This window comes from Dermochelys coriacea, chromosome 2 (assembly GCF_009764565.3).
Source record: "Dermochelys coriacea isolate rDerCor1 chromosome 2, rDerCor1.pri.v4, whole genome shotgun sequence".
NCBI classification, from domain to species: domain Eukaryota; kingdom Metazoa; phylum Chordata; order Testudines; family Dermochelyidae; genus Dermochelys; species Dermochelys coriacea.
Window position 1 is genome coordinate 259,818,676 of NC_050069.1, and position 23,666 is coordinate 259,842,341.

The window sequence follows — 23,666 nt, forward strand, 5'->3', positions numbered from 1 at the left end:
AGGACTCCCAACATTACACAGCAAAGCATTCTCAGCCCTTGCCGGAGCGAAGGTGCTGTATCAATGTACATCCTTGGGCCTGATCCTGCTCTCACTTACGCTGGTGTAAATCAGGGGTAAGCCAATGGAGTGAATTGGATGGGAATCAGGCTCTAAGTGTTGCTCTTTGTGGTAGGTGCTAATGCACTTTGTGTGCCCCCACTCATTGCATAGCAGATTAGATCTGCATTGCAAAGGGTCCGGTGAACCCTATGCTGTGTCCTGACTGTGCCATCAATGTCCTTCCTGCAGCCCTGCAGGCACCAGTGAACTGGAGGTTGGGGAAGCTCCTTGGCAGAGGGGCCTTTGGAGAGGTTTATCTCTGCTACGATGCAGACACCGGCAGGGAGCTGTCGGTGAAGCAGGTGCCCTTTGACCCAGACAGTCAAGAGACAAGCAAGGTGAGTGTGAGGGCTGGACTGAGCCTTCCTGAAGAGCTTATGGGGCTGTTTAAACAGCGGGTCACAACTAGGGGTGAGGGAGTCACCACCAGGTGGTTCTTTTGGTGCCGGGGGGGGGGACGGGACACAATCATCCTGCCCTTCCCATATTGCTGAGTGGGATGGAGGTCCTGAGATGGGATCTACTAGCATCTGTTGTCACCCATGTCACCACTAGGTGATGCATGAATGCCATGCGTAGTTCCTGTATGTGCTGTGCTGGCCCTCCTGGCTCAGAGCTGTTCATGACTTGCCACAGAGCCATGGACACCTGCCACGGCCTAAGCCATCCAGTGACCACTCATCTTCCCCTCCAGGACCTGCATGATGCTAGACCAGCCTACGTTGCCAGTCTCCTCTCCTGCCATCTCCTGTCCTTTCTGCTCTTCTGTGATGCCAGTCCCAGGGCTTCATTCACCGCCCTCCACTCACATCTCTGGATAGTCCATTTGCCCCGCCTCCGCTTTTCCCTCATGCCCACCCCTCCTGAAAGCTTGGTGCTGCCCATATGAAACAAGGGAATTAGTAAATCTCTGCCTGCCTGCATCTCTCTCTAACAATCCCAAGCAGAGTCCCTGCTCTGCCTTTCCCAGTGCATCCTGTCTGTCTTTTAGGCTGTAACCTCCTTGGGAGAGCAGCCGTCTTTCTTCTTGCGTCTTGTACAGTGCTAGGGATATAGTCAGTGCTTCAGAAATCCTCTAGGAGAGTAAGCTTGAATGTGGCTGTATTTCTGTAGCGATGAGACGTTCGTAGGTCTGTCTTTTCATCATGTAACGTTCTGTATCGTCGCAGGAGGTAAATGCCTTAGAATGTGAGATCCAGCTGTTGAAGACCCTCCGCCATGACAGGATAGTCCAGTATTACGGTTGCTTGAGGGACCCGGAGGAGAGGAAGTTGTCTATCTTTGTGGAATACATGCCAGGGGTAAGTGTGACTGCAGCCAACTCGTGGTTATTTATAGAGATGGACCTGAACCAGAGAGCTGAATCCAAACGCCTCCCAGCTCGGGTGAAGTTTGGATCTGAAAGTCAAATTTCGCAACCTGGCCCTTGTCTAAAATGGGCCAAATCAAAATCCTGATTCCAAACGCACCTGAAATTTGGGGCAGTCAGATCCTAATTTGAACGTTGCAGAAGGGCCCTATCTGTGTGACACAGCCTGGAATGTGAACACTGCCGAATTTGGGATTGGATCCAGATGTGGATCCAATCTCTGCGGCTTGGGCCCATCCCTTGTTGTTTGTTACAAAGCACTTTGGGAAAGGTTAATTGTAGTACAATCCACACACAGCTATCATGGGTTATTTATTTATTCTGATACATGCACTTTGAAAACACAACATTGCTAATTATCTGGTCCTTGGAGACCAAGTCATCTCGTGGCGATGCTGTTTTATCATGTCAGGACGTCACCAGGTCATGACTCTGTTTGTGTAGAGTGAAATATTTCCAGGGGCAATGTAAAATCAAGATGTTTTGATGTTCTGCTAAGTGGCACAGGGGATGTAACGTACGTCTTTTCTTACTACTTTAGCACGTAAGTTAAACCAGCGTAAACTCCCTGGAGCAGAGCTTCACCTAGTGTAAACAGAGCAGTGCTGATTTACACTGGGTGAGGATCTGGCTCCCTCAGCCCCACCTACCCGTGTGTTACTTACACCTTCTTACACATCATCTCTGGATTTGTCCCCTAGGCTGTGAGGGAGCAAACCTGTGTTTATTCATAGATTTTTAAGGCCAGAAGGGACCATTCGATTATATAGTCACAAATAGCTTTGGTATTTGGCAAACATGGTAGAAAAAATCCCCCATCAGATCCACATGAATGACGATTTGAACTAGCCCCCTAGCACAATCCCTTCTTTCTAACCACAACCCCATGAGCCCATTTGTTTCTGGAGGCTATCTTTCTGATCCCTGACATAAACCCCATAAGCCCAGTGTAGTGTAATCAGTCCCCTTGCTGTTTGTTCTACATCATGCTTATGTCTGTTGCTTGCCAGGAAGCCAACGTTTGTTCCCGGGGCTGTTTCCTGTTCCTGGATCGGAATGTTTGTTTTCCTTCCGATAAACTAGCGCTCTGGCCAAATAAAGACTGACTTTCACTTTACGGCAACAGCTTATTTCACAACATCAGTCCAGGGCTCTGCTTTTTCTGTACTGTTAGTGGAAGAGGACCAACTCCCAAGTTGTACGGAGCAGCAGTTCTGAAGTGCTGCATCTGGCTGAGATTCTGATTTAATGCAGCTGGTTAGGCAAGAGCTGCGTGGGGCCTTCTGCACCATGCCTGGCTCTAGCAAGCATCAATAGCCTGTCAGTTTGTAATTCACCCATTTAAACAATTGTTGGAGTGTCTTCTGCACACACACAACCCACATCCTCCTTTAAATTATCTGAGGGTGAAAGGGGCTGGTCTATTTGATTCTAGTACAAGATGAGATCCTTAAAAGGGCCCTGCCTTAGTGCAATCTTCATGTCCAGTACCGCCCCCCCACCCCTGACTGAGATCCACAGAAGGTCAAAAAGTGGAGGGCTCAAATGCCTAAGCAAAGATTTTCCATCAGAGGACATTTACAGAACTCCAGATGATATCCAGCTGTAGAGGGGAAGGCCCCTGATAGGTTTCTCCCACTGGAATGCCATTGACCACCCCCTTTAAAGAGGGAAGGAGCAAAATAGGAACCCAGGGCTAAGCAAAAGTTCAGGCTGCAGGGTGGTGAGGTCAGGGACAATAAGAATGTCAGTGGGAGACTCTGAGCAGAGAACCCAGACAGCTGATGCTGCTCCCCAGTGGGTGAAAGGTGCCAGACTGACAGCCCTGGAGACTGTTTATCCATAAAACAAGAGCCAGGACAAACTTCCCTCAGACAGGATGGAATCCTACCCCAGCATTTGGAGTCAAGTAGCTGGGTAGCTCCTTTAGTGTAGTGTAAAACTTCTCTATGGAACAACCACTTTCGCTGGCTTACCTGGAGATTGAGCCAGGGAGCTGTAGACCTAAAAGCCTGAGCACCTGTTGCTTGAGCTAAAGCATCCATTTCATTACCTTCAGCAGAAAAAACTCATGCTTTGAGATCCTGCCTTCCTAGGATCAATCCTGGCAGCAGATCCAACCAGGGATGTTGTCACATCTGGTTGCCCATATAGGCCTGTGGATATCGGTAGCTCCAGCTGAGCTTCCCCAGCCTGAAAAAACGTGATGCTAAGAGAAGGTGTCTCTTTGTCCTGCTTCAGTGTCTAGGCGACGTGTAGAAGTGTCTGAGTCTGCTCCAAACTAATGCATGTGTTCCTTTCACTCAAGCAGTGGAGAGGATCATGGTTATACAGACGAATTTCCCACAAACACACTGACCAATGACCTGATCCAGCCACTAGAGGGGGATAGAGAACTATGCTGAGTTAGCAAGGGTCATGTGTGTCTCATCTGTATCCATGGGGATATTGTAGTTCAGGCATGATCCTTGCTCCGTTGTGTTTCAGTGTCTCTGATTTCATATATTCCTTTTTTATATCTCAATGTTAGATTCAGTAAAGCTTTTTATAAACCAGCAAATAAACCAGAAAACCTTGAAATGTGTTAACTATTTACGCTACACGATCTGTTCCACCTTGTATTTAGCTGACATTCTGAGTACATTTCCCAGACCTGAAGAAGAGCTGCGTGTAGCTCAAAAGTGTGTCTCTCGGACCAACTTCTGTTGGTGAAATACAAGATATTACCTCACCCAGCTTGTCTCTCAGAAAATGGTCACAGAAATATAAAAGCCAACGTGACACAATACGCATCATTCACTCCTGTGGTTTGTGTATATGTGTTTCGTTTCCAATAGGGTTCCATAAAGGATCAATTAAAAGCATATGGTGCTCTGACCGAGAATGTCACCCGGAAGTACACCAGGCAGATTCTGCAGGGAGTCTTCTACTTACACAGCAACATGATTGTCCACCGGGATATTAAAGGTAAAGTGGATTACGCTGCGAGATCACCTTCTTGCTCTCATCTAGTAGCACCGTAAGTAGGATTCTGTGCCTTATGGTCAGAGCACAGCTCTAGAGGCTAAGACACGTAGTTTCTAGCCCTGGCTCTGCCTTAGACGTGCTGTGTGGTTTTGAACAAGTTCCTTAGGCCAGAATTTTCAAAAGTGACCTCTGACTTGGGAGGGGTGTGTATGCCCCAAATATTGAGTGTCCAATCAGAAATACTCATTTTGAGAGCCCCCATTGGCTCCTGTTTCAATTGTGTGAGCTCAGCACCAGGCCTGAGGTAATGGACATTCAAGTTGAGTTGCCATAAATCAGAAAAAAGAAAAGAAGGACTTGTGGCACCTTAAAGACTAACAAATTCATTTGAGCATAAGCTTTCGTGAGCTACAGCTCACTTCATCGGATGCAGCTTATGCTCTTATAAATTTTAGTCTCTAAGGTGCCACAAATACTTCTTTTCTTTTTATGGATACAGACTAACACGGCTGCTACTCTGAAACCTGTCATAAATCAGAAGCCACTTTTGGAAGATATTGGCTGTACAGTTTCTGTGACTTAGCTTATCTCCCTGTAAATTAGGGATAGGTAATTATTTACCATCTCCCAAGGGTGCTGTGGAGTTGACGTAATGTCTATAGAGTGCTTTGGGTGGGATTTTCAGGGAACTAAGAGATAGGCCTTTTTGCAAATTCCAGTTAAAAAAAAAAAAAGGGGGGGGGGGTCCGTAGCATAGTGCCTTCATGTAGCTAAATGTCGTCTTTTCCAACTCTGAAGATGCTGGCCGGTTGCCTGAGCCTTCCCATGCTGGAGCTGCTTTGGCCCAGGTTGCAATTCTGTCTCTTGGATTTTTGTGCTTGACCCTTAGGTGCCAACATTTTGCGAGATTCTGCTGGGAATGTGAAACTAGGCGATTTTGGAGCCAGCAAACGCATCCAGACCATCTGCATGTCTGGAACTGGAATTAAATCTGTCACCGGAACACCATACTGGATGAGCCCAGAGGTGATCAGTGGAGAAGGCTATGGAAGGAAAGCTGATGTGTGGTAAGAAACAAAGTAATCCCAGGGCAAAATTTCCAATGCAGTGGATCAGCACTGAAATTTTCTAATGTAGCCTATATCTGTTCATCCCTTCGAGAATTACAGTGGTTAATTTTCCAAGGCCAACCAGTATGACTAGCATTTGCAAGACACTATGGGTTAGTGGCTGGAACAGTGTGCTTATAGTTAGAACTACCAAGATTTTCAGTAGCGATTTAGTGATTTTTTTTTTTAAGATGCTCAATTTGACACCTTAAAAAGGGTCTGATTTCCAGAGGATGGGTGCTGACCACCTACTGAAATTCAGGCTTCTTTTAGGTGTTTCAGGCTGAACACCCAAAAATGGAAGCACCCCAAATCCCTACTCACTTTTAGAAATTTCCAACCTGGATGCTGATTTTGGGTGCCCCAGTTGTTTTGGATGTCCAGCTGGAGATTCCTTGAACCTGCCTTTAAGTAATGCTGAGCCACCCTCCCCTCCCTGGGAACTGCAGGAGCTCTGAAAAACTGGCTGTCAAGATTTGCAAGTGGGATCTCAAAACTGGAGGCATCCAAAATTGGTGGTGACTCCTGAACATTTTGGATACTTGAGCTTTGCAAGATTGGGTCCTGAGTCTGAACAGCTGGAATAATAGTAATCATCCTAATGAACTACAACAATACTGTATGCACAGCACATATTCCCTTGACTCTTCCAACAACGAGGCTCAGTGGAAACCAGCCATTGTAACTGCTTCGCACTGGGGAGAATGCCTGAGAAGTTGTTGGCAGACAGCCTTACTGCCACCTATTGATAGGCGGGAAGTGCAGTTTTATTCATTGTGATTACGAGCCAAGGTTGCCAAGCTGGTGTAAACGAGGCCTGAGGAAATGCCGCGCTGCTAGAATTCCACCCCAAGGGCTGGGAAGCCATCCTGCTTTTTTCTGCCTCTGCCCTTTTTTATTATTCAGGCTGCTTTTTTCTGGACTCCTCCTTCCCAGATGCAAATGGGAGATGAAGCCAGACAGGGGGCAAAGCCTTGTTTGGCTGCAGATGTCTTTGGTAGTAAACAAAATGTGCAAGGTAGATAGGCGGCTGCCAATGAATATAAGTACAAAATGTCCCCGAGCTGGCCTCCCTCTTTCGGGGATGTTTACACTGCAATTAAAAACCTGCAGCTGGCCTGTGCCAATGGGCTTAGGCTAAGGGGCTGTTTAATTGCAGTGTAAATGTCCAGGCTCGGGTTGCAGCCTGAGCTCTGCTACAGTGCAGGGTCCTAGAGCTCAGGCTGAGGTGGGAGGGTCCCAGAGCTTGGGCTGCAGCTTGAGCCCAAACATCTACACCACAAATAAACAGCCCCTTAGCCCGAGCCCAGTGAGCCCAAGACAGCTGGCAGTACAGCCGTCCGTATCTAATTGCAGTGTAGATGTACCCTTTAAGGCCTGTATACTTCCTTTTAAGGGGGGAAATTCACCCCTTTTGAAGAGGGCCAGCACAAATCTGTGTATCAGTTAAGCAAGACCTTGGGGAACTCCATGGCAAATGGGACCTTAATTCTGCAGCAAGGCCCCTGGAAGAAAGGATGGCCCAATGGTTAGGGTTCTAACCTGGGATTGGAGATGGCTGGGTTCAAGTCAGGCTCTTTGTTTGGCCTTGGGCAAACACCTAAATACTTTGAAAAGCAGGCATCTAAAGCTGCAGGTAGGTCCTTAGCATGGCTTTCAAAGGTGCCTAACTCATTTTACCCATTTAAGTGCTTTTGAAAATCCCACTATACACGTCTCTGCACGTCCATACATTAGAAAAATCTGACTTAGTCTGTCTGGCTCTTAGTTTGAAAGGTATTCAGGCATTGCTCCCTCTGTGTTGACTTTCAATGAGGCTCAGGCTCCTAAATAATTTTTGAAAATGGGACTTAGGCTCTGTCTACACTAGGGAGTTTACAGCAGCACAACTGTACCAATGCAGCTGCGCCGCTGTAAGATAGCTCGTGTAGCTGCTCTATGCCAACAGGAGAGAGCTCTCCTGTTGGCATAATAAAACCACCTCCGTGAGCGGCAGTAGTTATGTCGGTGGGAGAAGCTCTCCCACCGACATAGCGCTGCGCACACCGGCGCTTCTGTCAGTGTGACTTATGTCGCTCAGAGGGGTGTTCTTTCACACTTCTGTGCGACTTAAGTTATATTGGCAAAAGTAGTAGTGTAGAGATGACCTTAGCCATCTAAGTCATTTAGGCCTTGCAGTGCTGAGCAGAGCAACACTGCTGGACCTCAGTGCGCCAGCTGTAAAATGGGTATAATAGCACTGCCTTGCCTCATGGGGGAGATGAGGATAAATGTAGTAAAGATCATGAGGTGCTCAGATACTGCAGTAATGGGGACCCTATAGGTAGCTGAGATAGAGATGCTGCAGCATTCTGGTGGGAATCCTGCATCTGTTTTAAAAGTGGAGGGTTGACTGAATTAACTGTAAAAAGAAAAGGAGTACTTGTGGCACCTTAGAGACTAACAAATTTATTTGAGCATAAGCTTTCGTGAGCTACAGCTCACTTCGCTGTAGCTCACGAAAGCTTATGCTCAAATAAATTTTGTTAGTCTCTAAGGTGCCACAAGTACTCCTTTTCTTTTTTCGAATACAGACTAACACGGCTGCTACTCTGAAACCTGAATTAACTGTGAAGTTGTATAATGCAATCACTACAATTGCTCTGGTTTTATTTTTTATGGTTAAATTGAATTTATTTTGTTTTGTCCCAGTTCTAGATTTCAGTGTACCACAGATTGTTTCAGTGTTGGAGTTAACAATCCGTTAACTGAAACAAGTCACACCTTTCAGATCTGTTGTTTCTCTCTGCAAATACAAGCAGATGTCACTGGGTCTCTTAACCTTGACAACATGCTTCGCATCTATCTGCACAATATAAGGGCTAGAAACATGGTTTCAAAATGACAGCTGAAAGTGTGGAGCAAATTCTGCAGCAAGGGGCAAATCCTACAGCAGAATCTGCTGAATTGCAGAATATACACTGGGCCCTGTTCTTATGTCCCTCTTGAATTTAGTACTGGAATTTGGGTACTTTGAATTGGGACTTAAGTACCTGCATGTGTGCCTGCCCTCTGCAATTTCTATGAATTTCACGTAAATAGAGGACTTCCATTTCCAAAGTGATATGTCTGTGGTATCTTTATAGCCCTAAATTTAGGGAATTTCACATCTAGGGGATAGTTTTGGGTGAAAGGTTTAGGGGCAGGGAGTGAGACAGGACAATGGCTGGATGAAAGTCTTGCTCTTTCCTTTTTTCTAATCCTCTGTTCTCCACTGCAGGAGCGTGGGCTGCACCGTGGTGGAGATGTTAACAGAAAAGCCACCCTGGGCGGAATTTGAAGCCATGGCGGCCATTTTCAAAATTGCCACCCAGCCGACCAAGCCCCAGCTCCCTGATGGCGTCTCGGACTCCTGTCGCAACTTCCTCAAGCAGATCTTTGTGGAGGAGAAGCGAAGGCCCACAGCAGAAGACCTGTTGAGACATCCATTCATGAACTGCAGCCTCTAGTCCCTTGCAGCGGGTTAGGGGAAATGCAGGTGGAAAATAAAAGGATATGGGGGGGGGGCGGGGTGTTTAAAAAACAGACCCACAGAGCTTTGCACTCTGAAATGCAGACCTCAGTCTGGGTTGGGATCCTTCACTCCTCATTGTTATCTAGGGGGCCATTTGGGCTTTCCTTTCTCAGCTGCACTTATGGTCATCTGACTGTGGAGACAAGTGGCTGTTGCCACGCTTGGGGCTGGAGGGAGTTTGGAATTGGGGATCATCCTCGGAACACATCGGCATCGATGATCGTGGCAAACTCATCCGCCCCGTTATTGATTGGATGCCTGGTAGTGGAGGAGCTTGGGATAGTAACTGCCTTGCCTCAGATGAATGATGTGAACAAACTCTGGCGCCCCCTGCTGGCCCTGAAAGCAGCACTGTCAACATCCCACACGGAAGCCGTCTCCTCAGCAAAAGAGTAGGATGCTGTGTAGCTGTGGAAGCCATTTACAGCTTGACAGACACCAAGAGGGATTCAGGTGTGAAGCAAAGGGAAACAAACCCGGGACCAAAGAATGATCGGCATAGGTGTTTCGTTCACGTCAAAGGGGGAAAGCAATCCTGTTGTGGGGTGGAGATGGGAGGCAAAGTCCATAGCAATATCTCCAGCTCTTCAGAGGGGTGGATTAGGATTGTTTTGTGCCTTAGGTGGTTAGAGTCAAGGAGTGAAAGCCTGATTCAGCACAAGGTATCCAGTCAAGGACGTGACTACAATGCAGCCATGCTGGGTTGGCGTTCTTGTACCTGTAAAATAGTGCAAGTGCAAGGCATTCTTCTCTGGATACAATAAGGTCCCTGTAGGTCATTCACCAGTGAAGCTGGCCACAGAACCTCTGTGTGTTCGTTCATTGTTCAGCGGATAAGTGTGTCTATATGATGCTGATGCCAATGGCACCCTCAGCTCAGCACAAGCTCGTTCTTCAGCACCTGATCCTGTTCCCACTGAAACAGTGCAGGGTTTGTCACTGATTTTAATGGGAACAGAACAGGTGAGGGTGTAAGTAACTGTCTTCTCATATCCCTAGCTATGCCAACCTGTGACCAGTTCCAATGTGCTGCTAACGAAGGGTCCAGACTGCAGAGCGCCGAGTGCCTTCAGCTCTCTCCCTTCTAGGATCAGGCCCTAGATGATGCTGCAGAGCATCAAGGGTAGAAAAGCTGTGCATGAGGTGGAATTCACCCCAGCGCACAGGACTAGCACGAGGGCTGTGCACCTCTCAAGGCCTCAAAAGGGGACATTGTGGGACTTCATTGATACATAGACTCTGTGCAGGTGCTGTATGCAGGGGCGAAGTTCATCCTGAGGCCAGGTCTAGACTACAGACTGATATTAGTATAACTACGTTGCACAGGGGTGTGAGAAATCCATGACCCTGTGAGATGTAGTTATACCGATCTAACCTCCTCATGTGGACGGCGGTAGGTCAATGGGAGAGCTTCTCCGACCAGCATAGCTATGAGGTGGATTAACTACGCCAACAGGACAAGCTCTCCTGTCGGCACAGTAGCATCTGCACTAAAGTGCTGCAGTGGTGCAACTGCTTTGGGTTTTATAGAAATGTAATGGGGATCCGTACAATGGACTCTGAATGCTCCTAGAGCCTGATTCTTATCAGGAACAAAGTCCAGAGAAATCAATGAAGTTACACCAGAGTGACATTGGTGGGAGAGCAGAATCCTGTCCATAGAATTGAACAGAGAATATCATTCTGGAGGCTTCTGCAGGAGGAATTTAGGCCTTGATTCTGCACCAGAGAAATCAGGGAGAGTTGTGCTGTTTACTTTAATGGGCATGGGATCAAGCCCATAATTCTCTGTTAAATTCTGTCAGATGGCTCAAAAAACCTTTATTATTTTTATTATTATTATTTATTTATTTGTATTCCTATAGCGCTCAGGAGCTCCACTCATGGGTCAGGGTCCCATTGTGCTAGGTGTTTTTATCACTCTGTTATAGTCAGTAGGACTTTCCATGAAGAGAGTTCTAAGGGTTATTAGGAAAATGTAAAAATGTTTTAAATTATTTTGAATCTGACAATTTCCCCATTCACTGGCCTGATTTTAAAAAAACAAACTGTCCTCAATCACTTTTTTAATTAAGAACAAAATCTGACTCCCAGCCAATCCATCTGGATTTGATTCTCAGTCTCTGAGGGCCAGTGGGGTAATGTTGACCATAGGCGCTGAACGATGAGCAACATGAGGCCATGCATGGGTAGGGCTGAAATGTGACCTACTTTTAAAGATATGTTGGCAAGGTTCATGGAACTCCTTCTAGAGGCTGTTTCTAAACAAATTCCTCCATGTTTCCTTTCTACCTGCAAGTCCATTCCAGGGCCCAGTGCTTTGACTGGCACTTTGCAGCCTGCCCTAAGTGGCAGCACATGGCTGAGTTGCTCCAGAAGCAATCACAAATTGGTCCCGCCTTAAGATGACCGTATTTCTCAAAGGGAAAATGGGACATTGCATGGGGATAGACCCGAGACCTCCCCTCCCCCCCGACCCCCACCCCTCCCCACGTGAGGCTAGGGCTGGCGTTGATGCTCACCCAAGTCCTGCCTCCCCCTGCAGCTGATCAAGTTGACGAGCAAATGGGACAAATGCCCATTTATGTCCAAAAAAAAAAAAAGTCAGGATGGCTGGGACCGGGCTTAAAAAAGGGTCTGTCCCGACCAAAACAGGACATATGGTCACCCTATCACTCTTTGGCCCATAAGGGAAGTGAGCCGTGCCAGCCCTTTTCCTGGCACAGTTGCCTTCCCCCTCCATGTTGGCTCAGTAGTGTTTCAGGGAGTGGAGTCAAGTCTCTGCCCAGCTGTGTGCGAGTGGGAGGAGCAGCCTCTCAGCAACTCCTCTGCAGGGATGTAAGGAGGCATCTGCCACACATATATTTACCTGCATGGGTGCATGGATCAGCTCGACTGAGCCCTATGAGAACAAAGCTGGGTGCACATCCAAGAAGGGGATGACAGACCCCTCGTTCCACTGCAGGCTGCTGAAAGGCTTATTATAAATAGTGAGGGGGAAGAGAGAGCTTTTAAAACATTAAGAAGAACTATCCTGACAGTAGCCAAATTGTGCAGGTTCGCCCAGCTTCTACTGAGATAGATCCCTAGGATTGGAGGGCAGTTTTCTCTCCCGCCCTCCTTAAATGATGTTGCGTGGGCGAAACATCTGACTGTGATGCCATAGGGAAACCTGATCTTGCCTCTTTGTTTGATTTTTGCAGTCACTAGGCTGTGTCATCCTGGGGCTGGCAGGGTTTCAGATGTAGGAATGCCAGTGGGCTCGATCCTACAGGCCTTGTGCAAACAGAAACTGCCAGTAACTTCCCTAGGAGCGATGTATGCAAGGGCCTGATCTTGGATCTCTTATGCAGTGCTGCCCTGAGGTTTAGTTCTGGAAGTGGAGAAGCTATCTAACTCTAAATGCAGCTATGTCATGTAAGGCAACACCCCCAAGGGGCAAACTCCGCCCCCTGTACAGAGGGAGAGCACAGAAGCATTCTCACCACTTCACTCCATGAAGGGTTTATGTGGTGCATGGCCCTGCACAGGAGTGAATTTCACCTGAGTGCCCTTCCTGAAGCATGCACAGCCCTGGTCCTTGGGACCTTCCTCTGCCTTCCCTTCTGTGGGTGTGGGTGTGTGTGAAATCACTCCTCAAGTGCCTTTGTCTGCAGTGTTTTGCTGTATAAAATAGAATGAGGGAAAGAATGTAATATGATTCCATGTATATTTTTTTTACAGGTAGGGTATTGGAAAGTACATTCATCTAATGTATAGTAGAAGCACTTTGCTTACATCAAATCTTGCTGCTGCTTTTTTTTGCATTATTATCAATACTGTATCATGTATATGTATTGTAATTTTTTTCCTTATCTAGGGAAAAGGCTCAAGTGTGATATTGTATATCATCAGACTTTATATTGTAGCCTATAAATCTGTATAATTCCTTCACACCAGGCCAAATATCATTTGCCAATTTAGTCAAATTGTACATAAGAAAACAGAGTTTGGGATATAGAAAGCTGACTCGTGGAGGGTAAGATTGAGGCCCTAATTGGAACCAGAGGCCTTGTATGATTCAGCCTGCAGAGACAGCTATATTTTTTTTTATTTTTGAAAAAAAAGCTTTATGAGAGACTATTTAAGCCAATGATTACTGGCTTTTGCTAGAAATAATGTATTTGTTAAGGTCTGAACTTGAAATTTGTATACATCACTCTGTCCAGTGCTTGGCCATTCCTGCAGTATGGTATGTCCTACCTTGCCCTATATGTACTGGTCCAGTTAGGGTTATTGGATGGGCAGGTCATGATCAAACTGGAGCTGGGAGACTAGTCCTTACTTGAAAAGAAAGCATCATGCAGGGTGGAGTTTGGGAATAGGAGATTGTACTGTCCATACAAGGACCAGAACTGAGACACTGTAACTACACCTGTTTAAATGTGGTGGGAGCAAATCTTGTTCTCCATTATGCTGCTGTGAATCCAGTCAGATGCTTCATAACTGAACTGAATGTGGCCCATTTACTCTAGACTCTTTGTTCTATATCTGCCTGCTTCAGTGGATGTATTTTCCAAACCAGCCCCTCTTCAAGGGCTACAAACTGACTTTAGAAACAGCCCTGAGCAAAGGCTGGTTCCTAAACTTCATGCCCCCAGCAGTAGCTCCAGGAGGCAAGGTGTCTCAGAGACACACTTCTGAGTCCCAGTTCCTCCCCTGCTTGCTCCTAGCTGGCAGTGATTTCTGTGGGCACACACCTACAATAAAGGACTGAACACAACCCTCTACCCATGCTGGTGTGGCTACTCTGGCCAGAATAATGGAAGAAGGGGAGTCAAGACTCAGCCCCTTTCCCTGCCCACCTGTTCCAGGAAGGGAGTAAGCAGGTGAATCAGACCACTCAATCTTACTGCTGGCAACTCCGATGGAACAGCGATGGTTTATTCACTGGAAACGACACATCATGGATTTTTATAATCCCAGTCAATGCAACAGAGTTCTTCTTCCTTATGCAGTGGGCTAGGCCCTGATTCTGTAAATATAATGACCCCTCCACATGGGCCATCGTTCACTGGTAAATGCATGACTTGCTGCTGCCTGAGCTGAAGTACTAACTCTATTAGCAGTCAGCTGTAGTAGACTTTCATCTCCTTTTGTGCACCAGCCACTAGAGCAGTGGTTCTCAAACTTTTGACCCCTTTCACAGAGTAAGCCTCTGAATGCGACCCCCTCTAATAAATTAAAAACACTTTTATATATATTTAACACCATTATAAATGCAGGAGGCAAAGCGGGGTGGGGTGGAGGCTGACAGCTTGTGACCCCCCCCATATAATAACTTCGCAACCCCCTGAGGGGTCCCGACCCTCAGTTTGAGAACCCCTGCGCTAGAGGGAGACAAAGACCCACACTCTCCACATGTGGGGTACTCACTCCTGCTACACAGTTCCCAAATCAGCAAAACAGAAACTACTCGTGGTTTATGTTAAGTACATGCTTACATGCTTCGTTGAATTGGCTCCATGAGTAACTTTACACATGTAAATAATCCTATTAAATAAGACCACTCGTGCCTAAAGTTACTCACATTTTTAAGTGTTTCAGGATTGGGGCCAGTGTTAGAAAGCAAATGCTTCAGGAGGCCAAGTGATGTAATGAAACACATTTGCAATTTCCTGCCTTTTTGTTAGTCTGATCAAAGCTGCTGTCACTGGTATAACACTCTTGGCTGGAAACATAGATACTCACTATAGTATCAGTACATCAAGTGTCTTAAAATCATTTCTACTTCGGAAGAATTAGCCTGTATGAAACAGAAGATAATACTGCAGGTTTGGAAAGCAGGACACCTTGTCGAATGTACTTTGTAAAATGCTGTAAATGCTTTTTCCCCCCCACACATGAAATTAAATATTTTTTAACTTTGTGGTATTGTGAAACCAATTTTCCTATTTTATTGGTTGGGGGCAGGAATAAGAAGTATGTTCATTATGAAGTGAAATGTTTCATCTTAAAGTGCAGCATTATAGTACCCACACACACACGCGCGTGCGCTATTAATAGAGATGCATGCTCTGTTATGTATAGTATTTTATCTATTCTGTTCCAGCCACTTTGTGCTACTCAAGAATCTGGCCCTAACTGGTTGGATGAGAATTGCCCTAGTGCAGAGGAGCTAAACTACTAGAAACCAGTGTAACCAGGTCCTACGGCAACTGACCCCCTTCCCTCCCATGCGCACACACACAAACACAGAGGTTGGCCTAGGGATGGTGTCAGGAGCAAGACAAAGCACACCTGCACTCAGCCAATGCTCAACAAGTATACAGAGCTGTAGCTAGCCAGCGTAAGTTAAAGCAGCCCTTAGCTGACTGACCAATCTCTCCCATTTTGTGTGGAGATTCCTGCACAGGAGACCATCTGAGCCTGAGTCCTCAACTGAATGGAAGGGCAGACTCTCTCAAGAGTGGCTGTGGCCCCAATCCTGAACATGGATTATGTAGGCAAGTAACACACTCATGTGAGTGCCACATTGATTTCAATGGGACTGCTCACATGAGTCTTTTAGGACTGAGGCCTACATCACCCTTAGGTTGCTGCAGCCTTCAGAGTATAAGGGTAAGTGCTACCACAGCAAACAAAGATTATATTTCAGATGGGAGTGGGGAAGGGGGGAAACTGTGTTTGGGGTTTTTTGACCAGAAAACTTTCAGTTCTGTTCCCAATGCCATGCGTGCAGTTAACTGGCCATTATGGGTCTGCAGGCACACATCTTTTGTGCCAGGAAGCATAAAGCAACCCAATCACTAACCAAATCATGATTATTCTGAAACTTGAAAAATACTCATATGATCAGGGAATGCAAGTGCATAAGAGAAGTATTTATAAGGGGGTTCTCCCTGACATCCAGTTTGTCTTCACTGTTAGTGACTGAGCTCTAACGTTCCCCTGCACAACTCTCCATTCCTTTTCCAGGTGGCATGAAAGATGTGTTCAAACTGGGCTTCAGAAGCACCAGGGTTGTGGTGATAGTTTTCACTACCTGAGTTTGCTCCTTGGCAATAAGAAGATGAGCAGAGCCATGCTTTCTGTGTCTAACACTAATCTATTGCCCACAGCCCTAGCCATGCGGCAGCTGCTGTGGAAGAGCTGCTAGCAGCCCAGAGGACAGTTGAGTTGATTATACAGCCAGCTCCATGTGTAAAATGCTTTTGTTCTTCAGCATGGAGTTGCTGAGTGACTGTTACTGAACTGGAAGATGGTGTGATATGTTCTTTGACTGCTAGTCCCTATTGTTATTCACAGTGGGATGCACATGTGCCCGAGACTGGAACCTCTTTAATAGCCATGAGTGCTCATATGAACGGTCCAGTTGAAGTCAACACCTGCATCCTCCATCTCCTCATGCTCTGAACCAAAGGCATAAGCTGTGGTGCAAACCAACTGCCTGGCCTGTTCCTTTCTACCACTCACGGTCTGGGACAGAACCCTTCAGTGCTCAGACTTCAGTTCTGAATAATTTTGTAATAGTTTCATCTTAGTTTGAGAATTGAGGGTCATCCCCTCACGTTGCTCTTGAACTGTTTGGGGGCACCTCCCCAGATTCCAATATTCCCAAGATTCCAGGTTTCACTGGTCCTGAACACCTGCCATGTTCTGGATGCTCTGACACTATCAGGGAGCTATTCACCGGTTCCTGTTTCAGCCCTGGTGCCACAAGACGGACTGTACCCTCAGACAACTCCTGTGCCTTGGACAAACAGGAGGTGGCACTGATGGTTTCCCTGATGGTCCAGACATGAAACATCAGCCAGTACAGGGCTTCCAGAGCCTCCTGGAGGCCTCTATGTCCCCGTGAACTGTGCTATTGGGGGATCAATTATACACACACACAGCCCGGGGCCTGTGTCTGTACCCTTATGATCCCACCCACTGCCCATACTGAGGCTCCTGAGAGCCATATTTTTGGGCCCTAGACTAGAAGGACTTTGGGCACTGTTTTCAGCAGAGATCATCTCCTAGACAGGAATCTCAGTTGTCCCCCATGCCACCACCCCAGGTGTACTTTATTGAGCAGAAACAACTGATCTCACCAGATCCACTGACAGCTCTTTCTTCACCTCCAGATGAGGTGGTGGCACCTTTTCCTTCTCCACCAGACAATTAGAGACAATACCAGAACCTCCTGAGGAGGAGAACAGAAACCCTCCAGATCCCATTGGAAGAGATTCAGGATGCGACCCTTAAACTTTGCATATTATCCACTCTATGGCTCCTTCTAAAGTGGTGCTCTCCATCAATGAGGATGTATAGTAGCCTGTTAACACTATTGGCACACATCAACCACCTGTGCCCTGACTCTGAAAAGGGCAGAGGAAAAGGTAGTTTGTTCCCTCCAACAGGGTGGAATATGTTTTCCCATCCTAACCTGAATTCTCTAGTCATCCAGGAGATCATGGAGCAAAACAGGCTGCACCAGCCCAGAACCACTCTCTGGGATAAGAGACTGGAGCTCTTCAGCAAAAAGAGGTTTTCATTAGATTCATAGATACTAAGGTCAGAAGGAACCATTCTGATCATCTAGTCCGACCTCCTGCACAGCGCAGGCCACAGAATCTCACCCACCCACTCCTATGAAAAACCTCACCCATGTCTGAGCTATTGAAGTCCTTAAATCATGGTTTAAAGACTTCAAGGAGCAGAGAATCCTCCATCAAGTGACCCATGCCCCATGCTACAGAGGAAGGCAAAAAACCTCCAGGGCCTCTTCCAATCTGCCCTGGAGGAAAATTCCTTCCCGACCCCAAATATGGCAATCAGCTAAACCCTGAGCATATGGGCAAGATTCACCAGCCAGATACTACAGAAAATTCTTTCCTGGGTACTCAGATCCCATCCATCTAATATCCCATCTCAGGGGATTTGGCCTATTTACCCTGAATATTTAAAGATCAATTACTTACTAAAATCCCATTATCCCATCATACCATCTCCTCCATAAACTTATCAAGTAGAATCTTAAAACCAGATAGATCTTTTGCCCCCACTGCTTCCCTTGGAAGGCTATTCCAAAACTTCACTCCTCTGATGGTTAAAAACCTTCGTCTGATTTCAAGTCTAAACTTCCTGGTGGCCAGTTTATACCCATTTGTTCTTGTGTCCACATTGGTGCTGAGCTTAAATAATTCCTCTCCCTCTCCGGTATTTATCCCTCTGATATATTTATAGAGAGCAATCTTATCTCCCCTCAACCTTCTTTTAGTTAGGCTAAACAAGCCAAGCTCCTTGAGTCTCCTTTCATAAGACAAGTTTTCCATTCCTCGGATCATCCTAGTAGCCCTTCTCTGTACCTGCTCCAGTTTGAATTCATCCTTTTTAAACATGGGAGAGCAGAACTGCACACAGTATTCTAGGTGAGGTCTCACCAGTGCCTTGTATAACGGTACTAAAACCTCCTTATCCCTACTGGAAATGCCTCTCCTGATGCATCCCAAAACCGCATTAGCTTTTTTCACAGCCATATCACATTGGCGGCTCATAGTCATCCTATGATCAACCAATACTCCAAGGTCCTTCTCCTCTTCCGTTACTTCTAATTGATGCGTCCCCAACTTATAACTAAAATTCTTGTTATTAATCCCTAAATGCATAAGCTTACACTTCTCACTATTCAATTTCATTCTATTACTATTACTCCAGTTTACAAGGTCATCCAGATCCTCCTGTATAATATCCCGATCCTTCTCCGAATTGGCAATACCTCGCAGCTTTGTATCATCTGCAAACTTTATTAGCACACTCCCACTTTTTGTGCCAAGGTCAGTAATAAAAAGATTAAATAAGATTGGTCCCAAAACCGATCCCTGAGGAACTGCATTGGTAACCTCCCTCCAACCTGACAGTTTGCCTTTCAGTAGGACCCGTTGCAGTCTCCCCTTTAACCAATTCCTTATCCACCTTTTGATGTTCATATTGATCCCCATCTTCTCCAATTTAACTAATAATTCCCCATGTGGCACGGTATCAAATGCCTTACTGAAATCTAGGTAAATTAGATCCACTGCATTTCCTTTATCTAAAAAATCTGTTACCTTTTCAAAAAAGGAGATTAGGTTGGTTTGGCATGATCTACCTTTTGTAAAACCATGTTGTATTTTGTCCCATTTACCATTGACTTCAATGTCCTTAACTAATTTCTCCTTCAAAATTTTTTCCAGGACCTTGCATACTACAGATGTCAAACTAACTGGCCTGTAGTTACCCGGATCACTTTTTTTTCCTTTCTTAAAAATAGGAACTATATTAGCAATTCTCCAATCATTCGGTACTACTCCTGAGTTTACAGATTGATTAAAAATTCTTGCTAATGGGCTTGCAATTTCAGGTGCCAATTCCTTTAATATTCTTGGATGAAGATTATCTGGGCCCCCCGATTTAGTCCCATTAAGCTGTTTCAGTTTCGCTTCTACCTCAGATATGGTAATATCTACCTCCATATCCTCATTCCCATTTGTTATGCTACCATTATCCCTAAGATTCTCATTAGCCTTATTAAAGACTGAGGCAAAGTATTTGTTTAGATATTGGGCCATGCCTAGATTATCTTTAACCTCCACTCCATCCTCAGCGTTAAGCGGCCCCACTTCTTCTTTCTTAGTTTTCTTCTTATTTATATGGCTATAGAACCTTTTACTATTGGTTTTAATTCCCTTTGCAAGGTCCAACTCTACTCGACTTTTAGCCTGTCTCACTTTATCCCTACATGTTCTGACCTCAATTAGGTAGCTTTCCTTGCTGATCCCTCCCATCTTCCACTCCCTGTATGCTTTCTGCTTCTTCTTAATCACCTCTCTAAGATGCTTGCTCATCCAGCTTGGTCTACAACTCCTTCCTATGAATGTTTTCCCCTTTCTTGGGATACAGGCTTGCGATAGGTTCTGCAGCTTTGATTTAAAGTAATCCCAGGCCTCCTCTACCTTTAGATCCATAAATTCTTCAGTCCAATCCACTTCCCTAACTAATTTCCTTAATTTTTGAAAGTCAGCCCTTTTGAAATCAAAAACCCTAGTTGCAGATTTATTTTTGTTAATCCTTCCATTTAGTTTGAACTGAATTAGCTCATGATCACTTGAGCCAAGACTGTCCCCTACAACCATTTCTTCTATGAGGTCCTCGCTACTCACCAAAATTAAATCTAAAATGGCATCCCCTCTAGTCGGTTCAGCAACTACTTGATGAAGGAATCCATCAGCTATCGCATCTAGGAAAATCTGAGCCCTATTATTATTACTAGCACTGGTCCTCCAGTCTATATCTGGGAAGTTAAAGTCTCCCATGATCACGCAGTTTCCATTAGTATTTACTTTATTAAAGACATTAAAAAGGGCTCTATCCACATCCAAATTCGATCCCGGAGGACTATAGCACACCCCAAGCACTATCGTAGGAGAGGCTTTACTAGTTTTCTTCCCCAATGTAATTTTTGCCCAGACGGACTCTGTCTTATCCATTGCATCGCTTCTTATTTCTTTACATTTTACCTCATCATTGATATACTTTAGCCAGCCTACTGCAAATTACCAGGTACTAATGTCCATATATGATTTTACTAATTACAGCAAACTGTTGGAGTTCACCAATAAACTACAGAGGAAGTTAGGACCTAAGACCTGGACAAAGGGAAATGGATTGCCAGATCGTCCGTTCAGGCATCACTTGATGCAGCAGGTTTCCTGTCCTCTGGTGACCCCAGTGCTTATGAGTGGAGCCTCTTGGTTGCAGTCATCAAGATTTCCCAAGGAGGTCCAGGCAACAGCAGAAATCTCCCCTTCAAGGATAACGTAGCCCAGAGTAACGGGTCTGGGGAAAAGGGGAGCTAAGCTTGTTGCCGGACGGATAACAGATGGGGAAGACAGCAGTGGGCTCACCTCGCCAATAGAAGGGGGCAGAGGAGTGTTGAGCCTTGTGAGTGGGCAAACTATGTGCGATGGACAGTTGACTAAGCCAACTGGAGGCAAGATGAGAAGAGGATAACCCTGTCTGAGGGAGTGCAGGCGATTCCCTGACTATTTCCCCCTATCTGAGGGAGTGCAAGCAATCCTTGTAGACTCATAGACTCTGAGGCCAGAAGGGACCGTCATGATCATCTAGTCTGATCTCCTGCACGCTGCAGGCCACAGCTCCTCACCCACTCACTCCTGTAATAGACCAGAGGTTAGGGAAGTCCTCAAATCATGATTTAAAGACTTCAGATTACAGAGAATCCACCATTTACACTAGCTAAAACCTGCAAGTAAGCCTGGCCCCATGCTGCAGAAGAAGGCGGAAGACTCCAGAGTCTCTGCCAATCTGAGCTGGGGAAAAATTCCTTCCTGATCCCACATATGGCCACCAGTTGGACCGGGAGCATGTCAGCAAGACCCAACAGCCGGACACCTACAAAAAAAATCCTGTGTAGTAACTCAGAGCCCTCCCCATCTAGTGTCCCATCACCAGCCATCAGGGATCGAGCAGTCACTGATCGGCTACATGCCATTGTAGCCAGTTTCATCATACCATCCCCTTCATAAATTTATTGAGCTCAGTCTTGAAGCCAATTAGGTTTTTTGCTCCCTCTGATCCCCTTGGAAGGCTGTTCCAGAATTTCACTGTGATGGTGATTCCCCAGGGTGTAATCTGGGCTGCTGAACAGCTGTATCCCCTCATACTCCAGCCTGCAATGCCTTTTATCAGGGGTGCCATTTCAGATTTTGGTAGGGTGGGGTGATTTCAGCTGTGATTCCAGGGGTTTCTTAGGTACCTGAAAACTCTAGTTTTTCTGTCTGATAACTTAGCAATTAGCTGACAGGACAGGAGCCCTGTATCTAATTCCTATATACAAGAAATTTAAATAAATATTAGACCCTCTCAGCTCTAATACTAACATGTTCTGACATCTTGTGGCAAGTCACTCAAGGAATACTGGTTAGGTTTAAAATGTTAATTTATATTTTTACGTTGTTACTAACTCTGTGGAGAGAGAGACCCGTTAGGACACCTGGGTTCTATCTCAGCTCTGGGATGGGAGGGGAGTCTAGTGGGTTACAGTGGGGGAAGGAGATACATTTGGATTTTATATATACAAACATCAGAATGGCCATACTGAGTAAGACCAATGGTCCGTCTAGCCCAGTATCCTGTCTTCCAGCAGTGGCCAGTTCTCAGTGCTCCAGACGGAATGAACAGAATAGGCAATCATCAAGTGATGCGTCCCCTATTGCCCACTCCCAGCTTCTGGCAAACAGAGATTAGGGACACGCAGAACATAGTGTTGCATCCCTGCCCATCCTGGCTAATAGCCATCGATGGACCTATCTTCCATGAACTTATCTAGTTCTTTTTTTAACCTTGTTATAGTTTTGGCCTTCACAACATCCCCTGGCAAAGAGTGCCACTGATTGACTGTGAAGAAATACTTTCTTTTGTTTGTTTTAAATCTGCCGCCTATTAATTTAATTGCATGACCCCTAGTTTTTGTGTTATGTGAAGGAGTAACTAACATTTCCTTATTCAATTTTTCCCGCCATTCATGATTTTATAGACCTCTATCATATCCCTCCTTGGTCATTTCTTTTCCAAGATGAAAAGTCAGTCTTTTTAATCTCTCCTCATACAGAAGCTGTCCCATACTCTTAATAATTTCTATTGCCCTTCTCTGTACCATTTCCAAATCTAGTATATCTTTTTTGAGATGGGGTGACGAGATCTGCATGCAGTATTCAATATGTGGGCATACCATGGATTTATATAGAGGCAGTATGATATTTTGTGTCTTATTATCTATCCCTTTCTTAATGATTCCCAATACTCTGTTAGCTTTTTTGATTGCCACTGCACATTGAGAAGTTGTTTTCAGAGAACTATCCACAATAACTCCAAGATCTCTTTTGTGACAGTTAACCGCTAATTTAGACCCCATCATTTTGTATGTATAGTTGGGATTATATTTTGCCATGTGCATTACGTTGCATTTATCAACTTTATTTTCATCTGCCTTTTTGTTGTCCAGTCAACCAGTTTTGTGAGATCCCGTTGTAACTCTTTGCAGTCAGGTTTGGACTTGCCTATCTTGAATAATTTTATATCATCTGCAATTTTGCCACCCCACTGTTTACCCCTTTTTCCAGATCATTTATGAATAAGTTGAACAGCACTTGTCCCAGTACAGACCCCTGGCAGACACCACTATTTACCTCTCTCCATTCTGAAAACTGACCATTTATTCCTATCCTTTGTTTCCTATCTTTTAACTAGAGTGTCTGGCAATGCTTTCAGGATCATCTAATGATCCTTAATTTAATTTAATGACAAGCCTTTTGTTATCTTAATCACCTTGCCTCAGTTTATAAACAAACTCCCTGCCTCCAGGGCGGAAGCTTGGAGCAGCACAGAATTCATAACATATCATACTCAAGCTGTGTTGGAGTTAAGAGCTCCATCTGGGACTAGGGCGTGAGCTGTGAGCAGACCTCAGGTACAAAATTGGGGATAGGGGGAAGTCCCCCGTTCCTCCTAAATGGCACCCCTGCCTTTTACACTGCTTTGC

The 23,666-nt window shown here is 45.6% G+C and overlaps 1 protein-coding gene across 13 annotated transcripts in view; it reads left to right on the forward strand.

Annotated features, from left to right (window-relative positions):
* Positions 1-15,008, forward strand: part of LOC119851757 (mitogen-activated protein kinase kinase kinase 3-like) — a 129,607-nt gene extending 114,599 nt beyond the window's left edge. For all 13 annotated transcript variants that reach the window (XM_038392077.2, XM_043509727.1, XM_043509731.1 and 10 more), the window contains 5 exons: positions 292-440; positions 1,272-1,403; positions 4,309-4,438; positions 5,328-5,505; positions 8,807-15,008. In XM_038392077.2, the coding sequence (XP_038248005.1) occupies positions 292-440; positions 1,272-1,403; positions 4,309-4,438; positions 5,328-5,505; positions 8,807-9,035 (818 nt within the window). In that variant the 3' untranslated portion in view covers positions 9,036-15,008. The remainder of the gene's footprint in view (positions 1-291; positions 441-1,271; positions 1,404-4,308; positions 4,439-5,327; positions 5,506-8,806) is intronic.
* The last annotated feature ends 8,658 nt before the right edge of the window (positions 15,009-23,666 follow it).